General features: G+C 65.4%; 1 protein-coding gene across 2 annotated transcripts in view; it reads right to left on the bottom strand.

The window, feature by feature from the left end:
- CNTFR (ciliary neurotrophic factor receptor) overlaps nucleotides 1–19,195 on the bottom strand; it is a 247,450-nt gene that overhangs the window by 11,128 nt on the left and 217,127 nt on the right. For both annotated transcript variants that reach the window (XM_044444044.1, XM_044444045.1), the window contains exon 6: nucleotides 13,783–13,946. In XM_044444044.1, the coding sequence (XP_044299979.1) occupies nucleotides 13,783–13,946 (164 nt within the window). The remainder of the gene's footprint in view (nucleotides 1–13,782; nucleotides 13,947–19,195) is intronic.

The following is a 19,195-nucleotide window of genomic DNA, read 5'->3' as shown; positions in this document are numbered from 1 at the left end:
TATACGGACGTAAGCGCTCGTTCAGGTAGCCAGGACCCAAGCCGTTTAGGGCTTTATAGGTCATTACCAACACCTTGAATTGGGCCCGGACTTCAATGGGAAGCCAGTGAAGCTGACGGAGGACTGGAGTCATGTGAACATAACGTCCAGTCCCCGTCAGCAGCCTGGCGGCTCTATTTTGAACCAATTGAAGTATCCGGACCGTCTTCAAGGGTAGCCCCACATGGAGCGCGTTACAGAAGTCAAGGCGGGAAGTCACCAACGCGTGTGTCACTGTCCAGGCAGTCGTACTCCAGGTAGGGGTGCAGCTGATGGATCAGCCGAAGCTGGAGGAAAGCGCTCCTTGCCACCGCTGTCACCTGAGCTTCCAGTGAAAGCTCCAGGTCGAGGAGCACTCCCAAGTTCCAGCCCGCCACAACAGAAAGCTGCACCCCACAACCGCTTGGGGTCATCTAGAAGGGCGCCTCCACCAGGGGGGAGCCACGGGGCAGGGAGGCTGCGGGCGAAGGCAGAAGCTGCCAGCAAGGGCCCTCGCGAGGCACAGGGCCTTCCCTTTGGGCTGCATCCTGCACGGCTGTGTGAAGAGCCCCCAGCAGGGGCGGGGGCCGGGTGCTGACCACAGCGGGTCCTGGAGCAGCATCGGGCCCTTCTGCTCCAGCCTGGCCGCCCACCGCCATCCTCTTGGTCCAGCCCCCAACGGCTGGTCTGTGTGAACTGTCGCACAGGAGACACGGGTGCAAGGGCGCACGTGACGCTGCCACACCGGCCGCGCACATGTGTGCGCTGTCTGCACACCCACGGGAGAGCGGCCATGCTTGGGGGGTTGGGGACTGACCCCAGGGGGCAGCCTGGCCCCTCTGCATGAGCACGGTGGCCGCAGCCTTGCCGGAAGAGGCCTGCGCTGCGGGGCCCACCTGGCCGTGCCCTGCGGCCCCTCTGCCTCCCCATCGGCAATGCCAGCCAGACCTCGCCCGCCCGCCCGGCACGGAGGCTTTCGGTGGCCCGCCGATGCTCCGTCTCGCCGGGAGCTGCCTCGAGGCCTCCCCGGCGGAGTGCGGACGGCTGCAGCAGTGCCCGCGGCCAGCGTGGCAGCCCGATGCTCCGGCGATGCAGGCAGCGCCAGGGGAGGGGCAGCCTGTGCGCTCCCGGACGCAGCCGGTGCGCACCTGGCTCAGCCACCCTTGCATTCAGACTGCCACGCGTCTGGGGAGCGCCAGGGTGAGCGGGGCCCCGCGGGCAGGCTGGAGCCGATGTGCTGGGCAAGGCACTGGCCGGGCACTGCTGCCAAGCCGCTTGCGCATGGCCCCACTGTTCACCTCGCCTCTGTGCCGCCAGAACAAGGCCTGAGGGGCACGAGAAAGTAACCCTCCAAGACAGCAGGACCCTAAAACACCAAGCGGAGGCAAGGGCTGCAGACAGCAGCCCTCCCAGCGGTGAGACCCCGACAGGCTGACCCGAGTGCAGGGGGCCCCTTTGAGGACCCCCGCTCGTCCTATGGCGCAGCCCTGTAAAGACCACCTCAAGGGGCTCCCACCGCTCCAGACTGGGGGGCCGCAGCCACCCTCTTTGTCCTTGACGGCCGCTCGGTCCCTCCAGAGGAGCCGCGTCTTGCTCTGAGCTCCCCACCCTCCCTCAGGACAGGACAGGCACCGGCACGTGGGGCCGGATCCCCACTGGCCGAGGGAGGTGCGGGGGGGGGGGGGCTGTGTGTGTGTGATGGGATCTACTGCCCAAAGCCTCCAGAGGGCAGCAGGTCAAAGACGGACGTGCTCAGCAGTGCCGCCTCCAGGCCCCGGAGCTTTCGGCCGGCACCGCCCTCCTCCACTGCCCTTCGAGCCTTTGGCTTCCTCACGAGAGCGCGCTCATGGAGCGGGCCCAGCACAGAGAAGCCCCTGCCCTGCCCTGCCCTTCCCTGGCCTCCTGGCCTGGCCTGGCCTCCCTGCCCAAGCAGCCGCGGGGGCTGCGGAGCAGGGCCAGCCCCCATCTGCCAGCAAGTCCGTTTTGGGAGGCGACAGCAGCTGTTGGCACCCCTCCCTCTCCCCTCCCCGAAATTTCAGCTCATGACTTTGCTCTGTTCTGGACCATTTGGCCCCCTGCAAGCTTTCCTAAAGAACGCAAATCTCTCAAGAGCTGGCCGCACAGCCAAAGCAGGCCCTGGCAGGGCGGCGCCGACGGGCCGGATGTGCAAATTATCTCAGCGCACTCGGTTCATTCTGAGCCGTCAGGAGGAGAAGGGCGAAGGGGCTGCCCGGAGACCCTCCACCACCCGCGGCTGTGCGGCAGTCCGGGTGGGGAGAGTCGGGCCGCAAGAAGGGGCGGCGGCACCTGGCCCAGGAATGACCAACGAGCAGGGAAGGCGGCTGCCATGCCCGGAGCTCTAGCGCGCCACCCCGCAGCGCTCCCGCCCCGTCCGAGAGCCTCGTGTGCAGGGATGTGCCCCACGGCCTCCGCAGCTGCCCCACGGCAAGAGCAGGCACCCCAAGGCAACCGTTTGCCTTTACGGCGCCTGCTCCCCGATGCCCCCCAACCGCTTGGCTGCTGGGGGTGCTGCACTGTTTCCCAGGTGGGATGAGAAGGTGGAGCTTCTGTCAGCCCCAGGGAAGGCCCCCCTCTGCCAAACAGCCAGGCACGCGGCCCAGTGGGGTCCAGGAGCCATTGCCGCTGCCCGGGGCCATGAGCGCCTTTATCGGCCCAGGCGGACACCACTGCCGCTGCGCAAAGGCAGGCTGGTGACAGTCCTCCGCGCAGGAGTGCCCCCCCCCCCCGTGGGGCTGCTGGCCTGCGCTGCGCATGGAGCTGCCTCAAGGACTGCTCTGAAACCCACTTAGCTCCTGAGTCCCATTCAAAGGCTCGCTGTGGGCCCCAAAATCCTCAGACGGCTCGGGAACGCCTCCTCCCCCAGGCACCCGCTCGAGCCCTCCACCGGGCGCCCTGCGGAAGGAAGCCAGGCCAGCGCTGCGGGAGGAGGGCCCGCTCCGTGGTGGCACCCCGCTCGGGGACCGGCCTTCCCGAGGAGGTTTGGCGGGCACCTGCCCTGTTGCAGTTTCAGGGCAGTCAGTCCTTCTTTCCCCCGGCCCGGGATCTCAGTCTCTTTCATGGCTTTCTGGGCCGCCTGCATCGGATTCCCTTGGGCATGGATGGCGCTGCGTATTTTCTCTCTGCCCAGCATTTGGGCCTGCCACCGTCTCTCATCTACCCAGACCCCCAGCTGTCGGCTGGATGAGAAATGCGGCCCAGCAACCCGCCAACCGCATGTTTTGCCGAGAGGCCCCCGCTTTTGGGCCAGGGGAGGAAAGGCGGCCAATGCCACCAGCCTCGTGGCCAGTGAGGTGGGCCGGGGCACGTGGACGCGTGAAGGGGAGGAAAGGGCTGCGAGGCAAGCTGTCGGAGGGCCAGGGTCCAGTGGGAGGGCTCTCCTCCCAGAACACCAAAGACCGCTGTCGCCAGTCCATGCAGACTGGCCTTCCCTGCTGCGGCGTAGCTGGGGATGATGGGAGTTGTAGTCCAGCGCATCTGGAGGGCCAGTTGAGGGGAAGGGGACACAGCAGTAGCTAAAACAAACCAAAGGGTCTCGTGGCCCCCCAACACCAGTGTGTGTTTGCCGTTTGTGGACAACCTGCCAAGGCCGTGACTGCCGGAAGGGCGTTGGCTGGCAGCCCGTGTGGCCCCCAGCTCAGCTGCCGGCAAAAACAACACTGACGTCCAAGGCAAGAGGCAGAGGCCATCCTTCGGAGCTGGATCCTCATCTGGACTCCCTTGCCCTTGAGAAGGCAACTGATTTTCTGAATAAGAGAAGTCATCTTGGTACCTTCTGACCTCGCTGGGCAAGAAGCTGGCCTGAGCTCAAGGCATCGGGGCATTAGAAAGGGCGTGGGGCACCGGAAGGCACCCAGGCTGGGCCGGGGGCGCGAGAGACTGGGTGGTGCAGTCCGGAGGTCCCTCTCAGCGGCTCTCCCACATCCCTTCACCACCGTTCGGAACCACCGCTCAGAGTCTTAATGGACCACCCGAGACGCATGTTTGCATTTGCGCGGCAAATCGAAGCACGCATGCGGCCTATCCGAACTGCCGATTTCCTCCAGAGTGGCGTTCGACTGCTCCAGAAAACCAAAGGCTTTGTGCTGCCTGAGCCTCTTTAACTGACAACTTGAAAGGGGGAAATGAGCAGACGGCACCCGCAAGACGTTGTGAAGCTCAGGGGCCCCCGACCCACTCCTTCTCAGCCTGCACGATAATCCAGCCCCACTGAGGCGTGGCCCTGCCCCGCAAGAAAGCCAGGCCCGCCCAAGGTGTCTTCAGCGGTGCGCAGCCTCTCCGTGACCAGCTGCAGCCCGCCAACCATGCCGTGGGGCCCCGGCCATCTAGACGTGGCTCATGCTCCCCAGTGGCCAGCCAATCATCTTGTCCCCGGCGGCCAGTGACAAGCGGGGTCCCCCAGGGCTCTGTCCTGGGGCCGATCCTGTTTAATCTTTTCATCAGTGACATGGAAGAAGGGGTGAACAGTCTGCTGATCAAATTTGCAGATGATACTAAAACTAGGGCAGTGGCCACAACTGAGGAGCAGGTACTCCAGAACCAAAAGGATCGGGACAGACTAGGGGAGTGGGCAGGAGACAACAGGATGGCGTTCAAGGTGGATAAGTGCAAGGTCTTGCACTTGGGCCATAGGAATAGGTGTCATAAGTCCAGGTTAGGGGACAAGTGGCTGGAGAGCAGCACCTGTGAAAGGGACCTCGGGGTGCTGGTCGACTGCAGGCTGAACATGAGCCAGCTATGTGATGCGGTGACCAAGAGGGCGAACGCCACCCTTGGTTGCATAGCCAGAAGTGTGGCTTCTAGATTGAGAGAGGTATTGCTGCCACTCTATACAACTCTGGTGCGCCCGCAACTGGAGTATTGTGCTCAGTTTTGGGCCCCTCGTTACAGAAAGGATATAGCCAGGCTGGAGTCAGTGCAGCGTAGGGCCACAAGGTTGGTGGCTGGTTTGCAGGGGATGCCGTATGAGGCGAGACTGAGGGAACCGGGTCTCTTCAGCCTGGAGGAGAGGAGACTCTGAGAGGGTCTGTTGGCAAAATACATGTATGTGAGGGGGTGTCACATGGAGATAGCAAGAGATCTGCTCTCCCCTGCATAGGAAGGCAGGACGCGCTCCAACGGACTAAGCTCAGGAACCCAGGTTCCCTTTAGGTGCCAGGGAGCACTTCCTGACGGTTGGGACCCCGAGGGTGTGGAATGGGCTTCCACCACCGGTGAGGGTGTTCAAGGACAGGCTGGACGTGCACATGGTGGGCATGTCGTGAGCGGAGCCGGCTGGAGCCGGGGGTCAGACTAGATGGCCCGGGAGGCCCCTCCTGGCTCGCCTTGTTTCCATGTTTCTCTTGCAGCCCTCTGCTGGACACGGTGCGATCGCGGCCTCGCCCCCTGCCCTCCGCCACTGGGATCCCTGGCACAGCGGCTCAGGCAGCGGAGAGAGCGCTGCCTCCCCCGTGAATGGGCCGCATCTGAAACCCGCCGGATTGTGGCCATGGCCGGGTCCCATGGAAGTGGGACCCCCAGCACGGCACAATCCTGCACTGCACGAGGAAGGCCTCCTTCTCTGCCCTGCATCTTGCTGCGTTTGGCTTCACCGGCCTGACCCTCGGGCTGCTAGAGTTACGAGCAGGAGAAAAATGTCTCCAGCTCCCCATTTCCGCATCTTCCAGAATTTCCTCTGGCCCAATAGGCACCCTTCCTACTCACCTTTTCTAAAAGTAAACCCCACACGCCTCCTGGAAACCGGGCGGCCCTTTCCAGCGACCCTGACTCAGCCTCCCCGTCCCCTTCCGCCAGGAGCCCTGCAGAAGCAAGCCGCCCCACCCTGGGCAGCGTTCGGTGCCCCGGCACCCGGCAGGAGAGGGGCGAGGAGCGTGCGCTTCCCAGGAGGCACCCCCCTGCCTGGCTGCACATGCGAGCAGGACACAGGATGCCCGGGCGGGGGGCGGAGGGGCCGCTTAACCGATGGGGGTCTGCGAAACCAGTAACAGGCTATTAGCGCTCCATTAGGCGCATGTATCCAGTTCCAGCCGAGGGGATCCATTAAAGACACATCTGTGCGCATTAGGGGTGCGCCCGGCCAGAGCCAGGACGTGGCTGCGAAGCGGCAGGAAGGAACGAGGCCAGTCTGGCTTGAATTACAAACTTGAAAGCCGGAGGGAAAGAGAGATGCCCTAAATATTTAATGTTCCGGGTTTAAAGAGACAGAGCAGGAAGGCCTCGCCAAGGGGAGCAGCAGGAGCCCCTGATGCTGCAGGGACCACTCGCCCCCCCATCCGATGCCCTGGAAGTGGGACTGCGCGTGACGCCCGCTGCAGGACAATCCCCTTTCGGAAGGGGGGCCTGTGTGCCCGGCAGGTGCCACAGCAGCCGCCCAACCAGGTGGACTGCGGCTGGCTGGCCACAGCAGGATGCGCCAGCCCTCTCCCATGGCTCCTTGGCGCCCGGATGCCTGCCCAGCCCCGGAGAGCGGACCAGGCCCCCCCAGCACCCCCTCAGGTTTGGCGCTCGCGGCCAACGCCTCCCGCCAGGTGGGGAGCGGCTGCATAGCCTCGCCTCCTGCCCCTCCGGCCACCAGATGCGCCTCCACTGCCCCGGTGCCTGCCTCGGGGGCCCCGCTCTTGAACGCCTGCCGTCACACCCGGCCTTCTGCCCCACGGGCCGCCTCACCCTCTCCTCGCCTCGCCACTCCTGACTGTTCATGGGGCTCGTTAGTGGAAGTGAGACGAGCGGAAGCGCCACTGGATGCCCAGGCGCGAAGCCGGGCCGCGCAGGGCCAGGTGCCCAGCCAGGACCTCCCCTTGGAGGCGGGAGACTGGGCACAAGCCCACGGGAAAGAGGGCAGGCCTGCCGGGCCTCCCCCAAACACCGCCCTGGTCCTTGGTTTGCGCTCGGAAGTAACGTTTCTTCTGGTTCATGTGGCTTTTCTTGCTCTCGAGAGCCTTCTCGCCTGCATGCTGGCAGCAGCCTTTTCCCAGGTGTTGGACTACAACTCCCATTATCTCCAGCTGGGGATGATGGGAGCGGCAGTCTGGCATATCTGAAAGGAGGGGTGTGTGTGTGTGTCTGAAGGGGCTGCTGCACTGCTTACGTGCTGTATTTGGGGAAAGCGACCAGCAGCTTTGCGTCCATCCAGCAGCTTCTGCGCACACGGAGGGCCAAATGCCGCCGGGAAGAAGAGGGGCCCCCGCAGGAGAAATCTGCTGCGAGTGAGCCGGCCGAGGGGAGCGGCTCCCGGAATGGGGAGTGCTGTGAAATCGGGACCCGGTGCTTTGGAAGGAAGGAGCAAGACAGAGACCCTGACCCGTGGGGAAGGGCAGCGGCTTCGCGGGTGGCCAGCGTAAAGGGGCAGCCAGCAGGCCGGCAGCCCAGGCGGGCACGGGGTGGTGCGGGGCGCACGACGGCCGGCTCCGCTGACCCAGAGGGACGTGCACAGCTCCAGGGAAGTCCCCGGTGGCGGGGAGGGGGCTTCGAAGGGCCCGGAGTGCTGGAGGGAAGCAGGCAGGAAAGGGGGAGCCGCGCTGACACCGAGGAGGCGGCGAAGGGTGCGGAACTGCTGGCTCCAGCAAGGACGGCAAGGACCGGGACGCGGCAGGCCGGAGGCGGCGGGGGGCCGGGGGGGGGGGGGGGGGAGCTGTGGGGCAGGATGCGTGAGGAGTCCTTGTGGGGGGATCTGTTGGATTTCCTGAGCTGGCCCCCCCTCCGTCCTGATCCCAGCCCGCCACCCACACACAGACACCGATTTGCCAGTTCGAGCCTTTGTGTGCTTGCAAGACAGCTGCAATTTGGGCTTGTTTCCGAACTGCCAGCGGGATTTTTGCAAATCTGCAAGGGAACAGCGCCTCGTGTCGACTGGGGCAAAAGCACTCCCCCAAACAAGCAGTTTTGCCCAAATCGCACCAAAGCGTGTATTTCTGGGTGCTATTTTGAATAAAACAGATTTTTTCTGGTGCAAAATGACAGCCCAAAATCACGTGTCTTAACTCTATTTGCACAAATACTGCTAACTGTGTTAAAGCCATGCTGCTTTCCTGGCACTGGGCTTAGAAAATTCTGTTGGCAGGTGGAAAATGGTGCTTATCCCAAGGTCGGTCTTACAAACAGAAGCTGGCAAGAACAGACACAACAAAACAGAAGCAAAGCCCCCCAAATGGGCCAGATTTCTGTGTTTCAGCACAACCCTCTGTGAGCCATGAGGGGAAAGGAACCACTCTGCCCTTGCGAAAGAGGCTAGTCCTCATGATCTCCAGCTGGATGCATGTCCTGAGCTCAGCTGGATTTCCCTGGCTACGAACAGCCTCTTGGCCTCCCTTTTCTCAGCAAGGCTAGAGGAGGAGGCCGGCTGTGAGGATGGAGGGCCCTTTCCCATTCTCCTCCCACCGGCAACTGTCCGGTTCCCCCCACGCTGAAAGGCCGCAGGCTCTGAAGCAGATTGGGCTGGCCGCCTGAAATCTCGCCCCGCCCCCTAGCTCTTGGCCCCGCCCCCCACTGGGGTGCAGTCCTCGGAGGCGGGACTGGTGCCTGGGTTGAGGGCGGCACATCCTGCCCTTCCCGCCTGGGCCCGGGGCTGGCACTGCGGCGTTCCCACAGCTCCATCAGCCGCTTGGGCTGGCCCTGGGGCAAAAGGGCTCGTGCGAGGGACATGCAGCGGCCAGCGGGAAAAGGAGCACAAAGGCCCATGTGGCCTGCGAGGAGCTGTGCCCCCAGAGGGGGAAGCAAAGCCGGCTGGCCTGCACCAGCGCTCCCGTGGGCCGGGCGCAACGGCTGGGATCTGGACTTCCGGGGCTGGGTTTGACTTCCTGCTCGAATTCTCCTGGACGAGGGTCTCAGTCCCTGCCCTCAGTCCCCACGGGCTGTACCACGGGGACAGCAGTGACCAACCGGAGCCCCAGGTTCCTTGCAACTCAGAAATCAGAGAGCACCGGACAGCAAGGGGGAGGCCAGTCCACACGGGGTAGCCAAGGCAAGGCAGGCCAGTTTGCGACGGGCGAGTGGAATTCAGGCAGCTGAATGGAGCAGGCACGGCAGGAGAAGCAAGGCAGAAGCCCTCCTGGAATGGGCAGCAGAGGCAGGACCATGGCCAGCTCACAGTGGCTTTGCCCGCTGGCTCTCTCCCCTCATGGAGCCATAGGGTGCTGTTGTCTCAGCAGTGCACGAAAGCCAGCTGAAGCCTCCTGCTCAGCGCTGCTCCCTCTACCGGGGCTGGCTGGACTGGGAAAGGCCCCCCACATGGCTCTGCTGTCACAAATTTTTGCAAGGCGGGGACTGGGGGGCTCGGGGAATTCCTCTTCTGACTTCCGTTCGCGGTGGGGCTGAGCTTTCTCCTGAGAAAGCGGCCGGATCCAGGCCTTCAGCAGCCTCTTGCCGCCCACTGACAGGGCTGCGGGCAGGACCTCTGGGGAGGGACTGAGAGGGGGCCGGGGCAGGGGGAGTGACAAGATGCTCTCCCCCCCAGGACGGACACACTGGAAGGAGAGTGGAGAGAACTCGGCGGTGCATTCTGGGGATCAAGCAGGCAATGAAACGGGCAATAAAAACGGACACAGCGGTTCTGCTACCGGCCTTGGGAGCTTGGAATGAAACGCTGGTGCCACACGAGTCCCTTCTCGGCACTGCGGCTTTTTTCGCCAGTGGTTTGCATGATGTTCTCGGCCCAGCCTTTCCAGTCTGGCGTTGGACTCCAACTCCCATCATCCCCATGCAGCATCGCCTCTGGGTTCTCTCCACCCTTCTTCTCCCTGAGCCGGTACAGACTGCCGCTCGCCCTCCTCCCACCCTGTTTGCGGGGAGCTCGGGGGCCGGGGGGGTGGGGCCGGCAGGGACGGCTGCCGGTCCCGCCTGCAGGGCCCCAGGGTGGGGGGCCGCTCTGCGCGGCTCGCAGGATGTGCTCTCCCTGCAGCACGCATCCTCGGAGGGCGATTCCAGGGCTTCCTGCCGAGGCCCACATGGCCGTGGGGGGCCCGCCGCAGTGCCCCGAAGGCCCCCAGCCCTGCCCCTGCCCCGCCTCTTGCGGAGCAGTGCCTGGCCGCATCCCCTTGGCTGAGCAGAGCGCGGATGGATCGGGCGGGCCGGAATTCCGCTGCAAATGGGGCGGGCGGCTTGGAAGCCATTCGGTGGAAGGACACGTCACACAGTGGTTCAGAGGCAGAAAACTGGCTTCCTGCAAAAGCCTCCGGAAGATGCGGCTCATGCAGGATCTCTTGCGCTCACCATTACGTTTGCCATGAGGCTCCACTTGGCAACTCCGGCGCCGCTCTGTGCGGCAGCCGTGGTAATCGGATTGCTTGAAAGGGGGAGCTTAAATGTGATCTCAGCTGCGATTTCAATGCTGGCATGGGAAATGTGCGGGGATCTTTCAGATGCTTAGAGGTACAGAAATGGTACAAAGAAATGAATGAATGCCAAGGGCCTTCCAGGTGCCCACCCCCCGTCCCAGTCTTTGCCCCCAGCAGCTGCCGGGCCACAACCTCCCCCTGTTGTGCTGGCTGGCACTTGCTGGGAGAGGGTCCTCAGGACCCCTGCGTGGGACCCCCGCCCCCCGGAAGAGGCCAGCGCTGGGAGCGGAGTGGGAAGCAGCACAGTCTGCTGGGGCGTGCGCAGGGGGAAGCTGCTGGGGGAAGGCCTGGGAGAGCCGGCTTTGCTGGGGACTGGAGAGGGGGGGCTCAGCCCCCAGGCACGATGCGGCGCCTGAACCGGCCCCACAGGGCTCTTGTGAGGACGACGCGGGGAGAGGAGAGCCTGTGGGGCGGTTCAGGGAGAGTCCATGGGGGAGGAGGCTCGGCGGGCCGCCCTGGGGAGGCGCTGAGGGCCCTGGGAGGCCCGGGCCGCGCGGTTGGCAGCAGCGCCTCCGGCCAGGGTGTCCGAGATGGCCGACTGAGACCTGGGAGGGGGCTGCTGCCGGTCCGTGCCAGCGCTGCTGAGCCGGACGCACGACCGGCCTGACTCGGGAAGGGGCAGCTCCGGTTCTCCTGGGGCCCCCAGGAGGTCGGCCGCAGAACCTGCACCCCTCAACCGCCACCTCGGCCCGAAGGCGAGCAGGTCCTGGCAGGCCCAGCCAGCCACCACACACGGCCTTCCACAGCTGCCCCGCATACCTCACAGGGAAGAGAAGGTGCAGCGAGGTATTGATTTAAGACACATGCAAAAAGGGGGAGGAAGAAAGGTCTCAAATTGCTCAATTTCTACTTCACACACGCTTTGCAAGACGTGAAAAATTGCGACCATATGAAGAGTCCTGCCATTTAAATCAGACTCAGCTGCCGGTGCCTCTCTCCTGCTGGAGCCCTTGCTGACCTCCGCCTGCAGACCGTGGCACCCGGTGCCCCGGCCGCCGCCGCCTCCTCCTCCTCCTCCTCCTCCTCCTCCGCAAGTTGCGCTCTGAGCCCCGCGGGAATCCCCCCCAGGCCAGGCCTCTCCTTCTTGCCCCACTGGGCACCACTCCGGCCTTCCTCTTCCTCACGGAAGAGTCGGCCACTCGAGCAGGGAGGGGGCCAGGCTGGCATGCTCTGGGCAGCAAAGGGAGGCAGAAAAGGGGGGGCTGCTTTGCATAATGTATTCTTCCCAGGGTGCCCGGCTGACCGAGACGCTTGCTGAGGAGGGCAGGAGGTGGTCCCAGGGGAACGGGGTGAACATCAGAAACGACGCCCAGTGAATTGTCCTGGTCTGAGTCTTCCAGATCGAATCCCTTTTTCACAATGGCTTCAGGATCCAGGCTTCCTGCTTGTCCAGGTTGCCAAGCAAAAGGAGAATCCATGAACGGACGGCCAGCATTCTTCGCTCGCCCAGTTGGGCATCACATTCAGAGCGAAAGGTCTCTCCTTCCTCTCGTACAGCCTAGACAGGAGCACTGGTCCATCAGCCACCGGCCTCCTGCACACACCAGCCGACTCCACTGGCAAGCCGGGGGAGACGATTCCTGCATAACACCCAGTCCTTGATAACTCAAGCAAGCGAGCCGAGCTGCAGGAGCCGAAAAAGCCTGGCGGTGTGCCAGTGCTCTGCTCTGGGGCTGCACCTCCTTATCGGGGGCCCCATGAAATAGGATGAGCGGGCCAGTCCTAAGGCGTGGACTCTCCGTCCCCCTGTCAATCGGGGCACTCGGCCATGGGAGGCCCTTCCTGGAAAGCCCCCCGGCAGCCTCGGGCCCTCCTGGCACCCGGGGCAGGTCCTTCGCTCTCCCAGGGTTTCCAGGCTTTCACCCTTAAAAACGGCACTCAGGCGCTTTTGGAGCTCTGCACTGCAGCTGGCTTTCATCCTGGCATTTACTTCTGGTTTTACTTTGATTGAAACTTACAAGGTCTTCTTTTACCTGGATTTAGCTAAGTTTCTCTGCCATATCATTTTCCGCTTTGTTAGAGAACTGCCCAGAGAACTCTAGGTGATGCGTAGGACAGAAATTTAATAAAGGAAGCATTTTGAATAAATGCATGAATATATCAAATAGGTGTTCAACAGGATGCATTGCCCCCCTCAGCCCCTCCCTCTCCAGCCGCTCTGGGCCACAGTCTTCCAATGCGCGCGTGCATGGGGTGTGCGTTCCCCCACTGACTTCCATGAAGGCGAGCAGAGCGATCGAGTGGCAAGCAGGGAGCCCCTTCCGCACGGTGGCGGCCCCACAAGCCCGTCGGGGAACGGATCCGCAGCCGCCCCCCCGGCCTTTCGCGTCGGCCCCACAGCCCCCGCCCCAAGTGCCCCCTGCCCGCCCCTCGTTCCTGGGCGCTGCCGAGCGCCACCCGCGGCCCGCTCCCCAGAGAAAGCGACAATCAGGCAGAAATACGATAACAGCAAAGCAATTTCCGTGCCCTGACAGGACAGGGTGTTATGACAGGAGATAGTTTATCTCCCGCTCATAATCCATCGCACCAGAGAGCGCATAAATGCTGTGACATTTATACTTTAAATACCTTTTACATCTAGGCAAGTTTTATGTTGCGCATATGCGCCGAAAATGGCCCCAGTGTTAGGCTGTGGAGAGGGACACGTGCCAGGGCAGGCAGCCAAACGGGGGTCCAACGGGGACAGGGGAGTACGGGGTGCGGCTGGGCGTTGGGGCTCCCTTGGGTGGCGCTCTGGAAGGGAGACGGCGGCCGAGGAGACCCTCCCTCCCTTCGGCCCCCTGCTCGGGATCCGGCCCGACACCCACGGCGCTCCTGGCCCACCCGCGAGCCATGGAGCACCCTTGGGCCCTGGAGCCTGGGAAGGGGCTGCGGCCGGCACCCCGGCAGGATCGTTGGGGTCCCTCGCAGCAGAGGAAGGGACGGCGGCCAGCCCGGCTTGGGCTTGGCGCACACGCACGCCAACGGAGGGGACGCAGCGGCTGCTCCTGGCACCTCCCGTCGGTTCTGGTGGCATCTTGCCGTCTCCCCTCGGGGAGCAGAGGTGGGGTGCTGCTTCTGGCGGGTTCTGTGCGTGGAGAGCCTCCCACGGCCCAGAGGGGCGCACGGATCCTGCACAGTCACCCATCTTGCCACCTCACTGGGAGGCTTGTTCATTTATGCATTTAGGGCGTTTCTGGGCCGACCCATTGCTAGCGTCTTGGGACGCTGCTTTCCCCTTTCCCAGCCACGGTTCTGCTGCCATCTCCCCCCCGCCTTCCACCCGGGAGCCGTGCATGCAGGAAATGCCCGAGGAACTCCTTGCCCAGCGCCGGGCAGGGCCTGCCAATGCCGGGGCAGCCTCGCCCGGGGAGCCGGCTCGCCCCCACGCGGTCCCTCTCCCCGCGCCGCACGAGCGCCCGAGGCTGCGACTCACGTGCTGCCACTGGTCAATGATGAGTGGCCGGTACCTCAGGAAGAACTTGAGGGGGAAGGAGTCCGGGTCGGGCCACGAGGACGGGTACTGCCACGTCACCAGCAGTCTCCGGGCGTTGCTGGAGATGGGCTTGGCCACCACGTTCTCCGGAGGGTCCGGCTTTACTGTTCAGCGAAACAGGATGCGAGGGAAGGAGAAGGGCGTGGTGAGCAAGGCGCTTCCACGCAGGCGCGGCCGCTTGCAGGCCCCGCTCCCCGGCAGTGGCCCAGCCCCAGGGTCCCCCCGCCGTGCCCCGGCACCAGCCGGGGAGTCTTGGCAGCCCCTGCTGGCGGGGAGGGGGCCCACCAGGCCCCCTGTGAGCTCGTGCGAGCGAGCGCCCCACTCCAAGCTGCAGGCATGCGCGCGAGAGCGAGCAGCGTCTGTGGCCAGGGGTGCGCTCACCCCTCGTTGGTGCCCCGTTTGCCTGGGGGCACCGCTCTCCCCCGCAGACTCCACCAGCCTTGCGTTGGGCTGTGGAAGACACTGGCGCACGTCCCCCAGCACCTGGCGCAACGGCACCCCCACGCAGGAGCAGGCAGCCAGCGGAGGGGCCGAGAACTGGGGTGCCCCCCCCGCGGCGCCGGCTTGCCCCTCCCTGGGTCCGAGGGCAGCGCCCCAAGCAGGAGTCCTCCAGAGGCAACGGACTGAGGCCCGGCCAGGGAGCCTGTCCCAAGCAGTGCCCAGCATGCCCGGGGTGCGCGGGTGGGAAGGCGGCCCTCGGGCGCAGGGGGGGCCCTGCAGGTGTCTGCCCTCCCTGGCCCCGAGCCGGCAAGCAGGAGCCGGCACAGCAACCGGCTGGGCAGAGGGAGGCAAACAGCCCCGGGACTGCGGGAGGATTCGTGCCCCTGCTTGCCCACCGGCGAGGAAGGCAGCCCGGAGCCGCCCCGCGAGAGAGCCTCCCACTTGGGAGACCGCCCCCCCCCCCCCAGGCCACACTTCGGAGAGGAGATTGGATGCTCCCAGACAGCCGTCGGGGGAACAGGGTGCCCAGCCCTTCTCTCCGCAGGCGGGCAGGCGCTGGCCTCCGAGCAGCAACGCGAGCAGGTGGGACGCACGGAGGCTGCGCGGCAGGCGGCTGAGGCCAGGCCCCCGTCGGGGTCGAGCGCTGCCTCCCCAGGCCTCCCCCGTCGTCCAGCCGCACCCAGTGCGAGGGGCCAGAGCGCAACCCATGCAGGGCCAACATGTGCGACTCCCTGCCGCCCCCAGGCTGAGGGGGCCCTGCGCTCCGAGTCTGCAATCGCCGGCAGTTCTCGGGGAAAAGGCAAGCTGGGCTGAGCAGAGCTTCCAGGCGCCTGCGGCAGGCAGGGGCCAAGAGGCGGCTGCCCAGAGGCCCCTCCCGGGTGGGGGCCAGTCGCCATCGCCCCCTCTGCCGACCCCACCAAGGACGGCGGCCCTTGGCTCCATCTGCCCCGGGAACCAGCAACCACGGGGTGCAGCCCGGGCGCCAAGCCCTGGTGGGCATGTGGGGGCGGGAGAGCTGGCTGGGCCAGGGCTGAGGAAGTGCCCAGAAGCAGGCGGGGGCCAGGCGGCTGGGTGAGCGAGGCGGGAGCGAGCAGGCCGTGGCTGCCGGCAACGTGCCGGACTGCAGCCCCTGTGATCCTGGGCCACCGGCCGTGCGGCTGGGCCGATGGGACTGCGTTCCCGAGCAGCCGGGGCGCAGCTCGCCTGCCCGCCTGGCTGGCTGGCTGGAGGCCGCTCTCAGCGTGGCCGGCTCAGGAACGGCCGGCTGCCGCCGAGGGCCAGGGGAGGAGGCGCCCCGAAGCGGCCTCTGCGAGCCCACAGGCCCTGCGCATGGGGCAGCCTTGGGGAGGCGGATGCTCCCGGCCCTTGCCAGGGGGAGTCCAGGCGTCCCGTGCGGATGGCCTGGCGCGCGCTCTTCCTGGAGCATGTGCCGGACCGACTGAGGCCCCCTTGTCAGCCGAGCCCCCACCCAGCCCTCTGCCTGGCTGGCTGGCTGGCTAGCTGGAAAAACCTGGCCTCCTTCTCACCTAGCAGCTCTGCCCCAGTTAAGAAGCCCTGGTCAATAACTTGCAGGAGCTGCAACTAATGAGACGAGTTAATCAATTGATTGCGTCTGCTTAGCTCTGCAGGTGGAAAAGAAGAGATGGGAACATGAAGCAATCGATCGGAAGGAAGGAAGGAAGCAGGGGCCTTTGCTGGAGTCCCCAGCGGTGTCCCTGGAGGGGGCTGGGAAACGGGCCCTGGGGGGCCACGGCTGCCAGCCCCCTTCAGCAGTGCTGGGCGAGAGGCGCTGAGCAGAACCTGAGCTGTGCTCGCCTCTCTTGCCGATGCTTATTCTGCCCTTTATCTCATGGTTCAGGGAGAGCTCAGGGAGAGCGTTCCGGCCAACAAGGGGCATACAAGTCTCCACACGAGAACAGGAATCCAGGCCCCACACCCGCGATCACAGAAACACGGAACGGCAGCGGGACCGTAGGGCTGGGCGCAGCTGGTGCAGGCCCCCGTCCCACCATGCGAAAGCACGCGCCGCGCGGCTCGCTTGCAAGACTGGACCCTCCCTCCCAGAACGTGGGAAGTGAAGGCTGAGGGCTCAGGGAGCCTCAATGACACGCACCCCGGTTTCAGTCCGGAGCGGCAGCCAGGGCTCACCAGTACAAGATCCTGGGGACCCCCGCCAGCAAGCACGGCGACCTCTTCCCCGCGCTTCCCGGGGCTTGTGCCTGCAGCTGGGGGGGCCCTTGCAGCGCCCCATGCTGCAGCCCACATGTTTCTCTGGAAGCTGAGGACCGGTCCAGTGTGTGGCTGGGAAGGAAGGAGCGGTCCGGGCGCCTCCCCCCTCGGCCTTCCAGCTGGAGCGCAGCCCGGGCCCGGCCAGGACGGTCCTCTCCCCTAGGGGAGCTGCGCCACAGAGGATGCCGCGGGCAGGCCCGGACGGCTGGGGCAGCGAGAGCCCCTGGCCCCAGCACTGCTCCGTGTCACCGCCAGGGGGATGCAAGCGAGGCCGGAAGCATGCGCTGGCTTGCCGCGTGCAGCTGCGGGCGGCGCATTCCAAGAATGCAAGGGAGTGCGGAGCCATCGGTCTCCCGCATCAGCAGCAGCCGCACTCTTTCCACACGTGGCGAGCGCTGGAGAAGCCTTCGCCTTCACCTGCTCCCGTCCCTCCCCGACCCACGGACCTTCCGTCCTCCGGAGCCACGGTGGGTGCTTGGGCCTCCGGCAAGAGCAGCCGGGCACTGGCCACCGGCCCCGTCCTCCCGGCCGCCCACACAGCTCCCCGGCCGGACCTCGCGTGCCGGAGGGCGACTCGCCCAAGGGTGCCCCTGCGGCCGGAGCGCTCTGCCTGGCGCAGAGAGGGGGGCAGGAGGCGCCTGTGGCGGGGCTCGTTTCCTCCGTTCGCGGCCGCACAGGGCGGGCAGCTGTGCAGACTCCAGCTGGCTGTGCACCCCCCCCTATTTTTGAGTCCAGGCCTGGCGAGGGGGGGGGGCTGCGGCTTCCACAAAAAGGGCCTTGGAGTCCGAGCACATCAGGAAAGCCATAAATCCAGCAGTGGCTCTGTGGGCTTCGCAGGCTTTGGCGTCCAGAGGAGTGTGCAGAATGGGCCTCGATGTTTCCCATGCTCGGCTCCGAGTCAGAGGCTGTTGCAGCCCCGGGGTGGAGAAGGGCCGGGCCGGGCCGGCTCGGCAGGAAGCCCTGTGCTGGGGAAGGGCCCACTGCCTCCAGCTCTGCAGCCGCTTGCTCCGCAGGTGTTTCGCAAGGCGCTCGCCGGCCAACTCCTCCTCCCCTGGTGTCCCTCCAGTTCCAGTTGTGTCAAGCTGCAGCAACGTAACCATGGCGAAGCGCTCGGATCGTGCGAGGGAACTGGGCCGGGGGCTGTCGGGAGCAGATGTGGGGAGGCTGGCTGCATACGGATGGGCGGGCGAGGCCGGCCGGACGAGGCGGAGGACGAGCGACGGGCCTCGAGGGCCCAAGGAGAGCTCTGCGGGGTCAGGCCACCGGTCTACCGAGCCCCCAGCTCTGCTTGCAGCCGCGGCCCTCCAGAGGCCTCCGTAAGCCCCACACCACCGGCCTCTGGGCAGCTGGTCTCCAGTGCTGTGGGGCATTTGTCCACAGAGGGGCAGAGCAGCCGTTCGTGCTGGCTTTGCCCCGTCCGGTGCCAGCCAGCCGTCTCGCTGCAGCGGACGCTGCCCATTAACCGAGCCATATGAAAAAGAGCGTCCCTCACTCCCCCCCAGACTCCATCAGTTCCGCCGGTTTCTGGGGCATGGAGGGAGGGAGGGAGGGAGTCTTCCCGTTTCTCCACCGCCTGTGAACCCTCCTTATCTACTTCCATGCAGGGTGTCCACTGGGGGGGGGGGTGGTCCCACCAGGTAGGACAAGTCTTCCTGCTGGGACTGGCAGCAGCTCGGCCAGCAAGGACGCCTTCGGGACGCCTCGGCCACCCGCGCACGGCGTGTTCCGCAGCGCACGAGACGGGTGGTTAGCTGTTGCTTTCAACGCGTGCGCAAGCGGCAGCACGAAGCGAGACGCGGGCACGTGTGTTGTGGAGACACGGCCGGGTGGAAGGGGGGGCTGGGTCAGGCATCGCCGTGTGCAGCTCCAGCTCTGGGGCCCGCAGGTGCCTTGCCGGCTCCCGAACAGAGCGGTGAGGTGACCCCGAGGGTAGCCAGAAGCTTCTCCAGGTCCACGTGCCCACCTGGGGGCCGCCGGCAGGAAGGAGCTCGCCGAGGAGGCCTTCTGCGAGGTCTTCCGGCAACAGGCCCACGGAGGCCACGTCTCCCCAGTGGGCCAAGCTGACCTAGGGGAGCTGCGGTCAGGAGGCGAGCGCTGGCCTCCAGGAGACGTGGCAACGGACAGGGAAAGAGAAGTGTCCGTGGAGGAGAAGCCCGCCGATGGCCGAAGGCAGCCGCTGGGACAGGCGGTGGGGGAGCCACGGCGGGAGAAGGCCCCGTCCTCGGCTGGCCACCTGGCTTCCCAGAAGCCTCTGCCTGGCCACTGCGGCCTTAAACGCTTCCCAAACCCTGGTGTGGGGCCATTTCTATGCTCCCTCCTAGTTGTACGGTTGATGCCGGCTGCGCAGGGAGCTTTGGCTGCTGGGCAAGAGAGAGGAAATCAATGGATGGAAGTGCAGGAGAGGGGTGCCCCGTTTCCTGACCCGGCACTGGGCTGGTTTGAGGAGCGGAATCGGTCGGGCCTGTTTGTGGGGCTGCTGGCCCCGCCAACGTCTCTAGACGGCTCACATTTCTGAAGGGCAGCAAAACGCCTCAGTCTGGCATGATGAATGAGGCCGAACCGTTTTGGCTCGGCCCAAGAATGGAAGGGTTCTTAGGAACAGAACCTGCCCCGGAAGCAGGAAGTGTGGGCAGGGTGGGAGCGTTGCCGGGGCCCCGGGGCCGGCTGCACCCACCCGGGCTGA

Source organism: Varanus komodoensis, unplaced genomic scaffold, assembly GCF_004798865.1.
Source record: "Varanus komodoensis strain SLA01 unplaced genomic scaffold, ASM479886v1 scaffold43, whole genome shotgun sequence".
NCBI classification, from domain to species: domain Eukaryota; kingdom Metazoa; phylum Chordata; class Lepidosauria; order Squamata; family Varanidae; genus Varanus; species Varanus komodoensis.
This window is presented reverse-complemented; position numbering and strand designations above follow the sequence as displayed.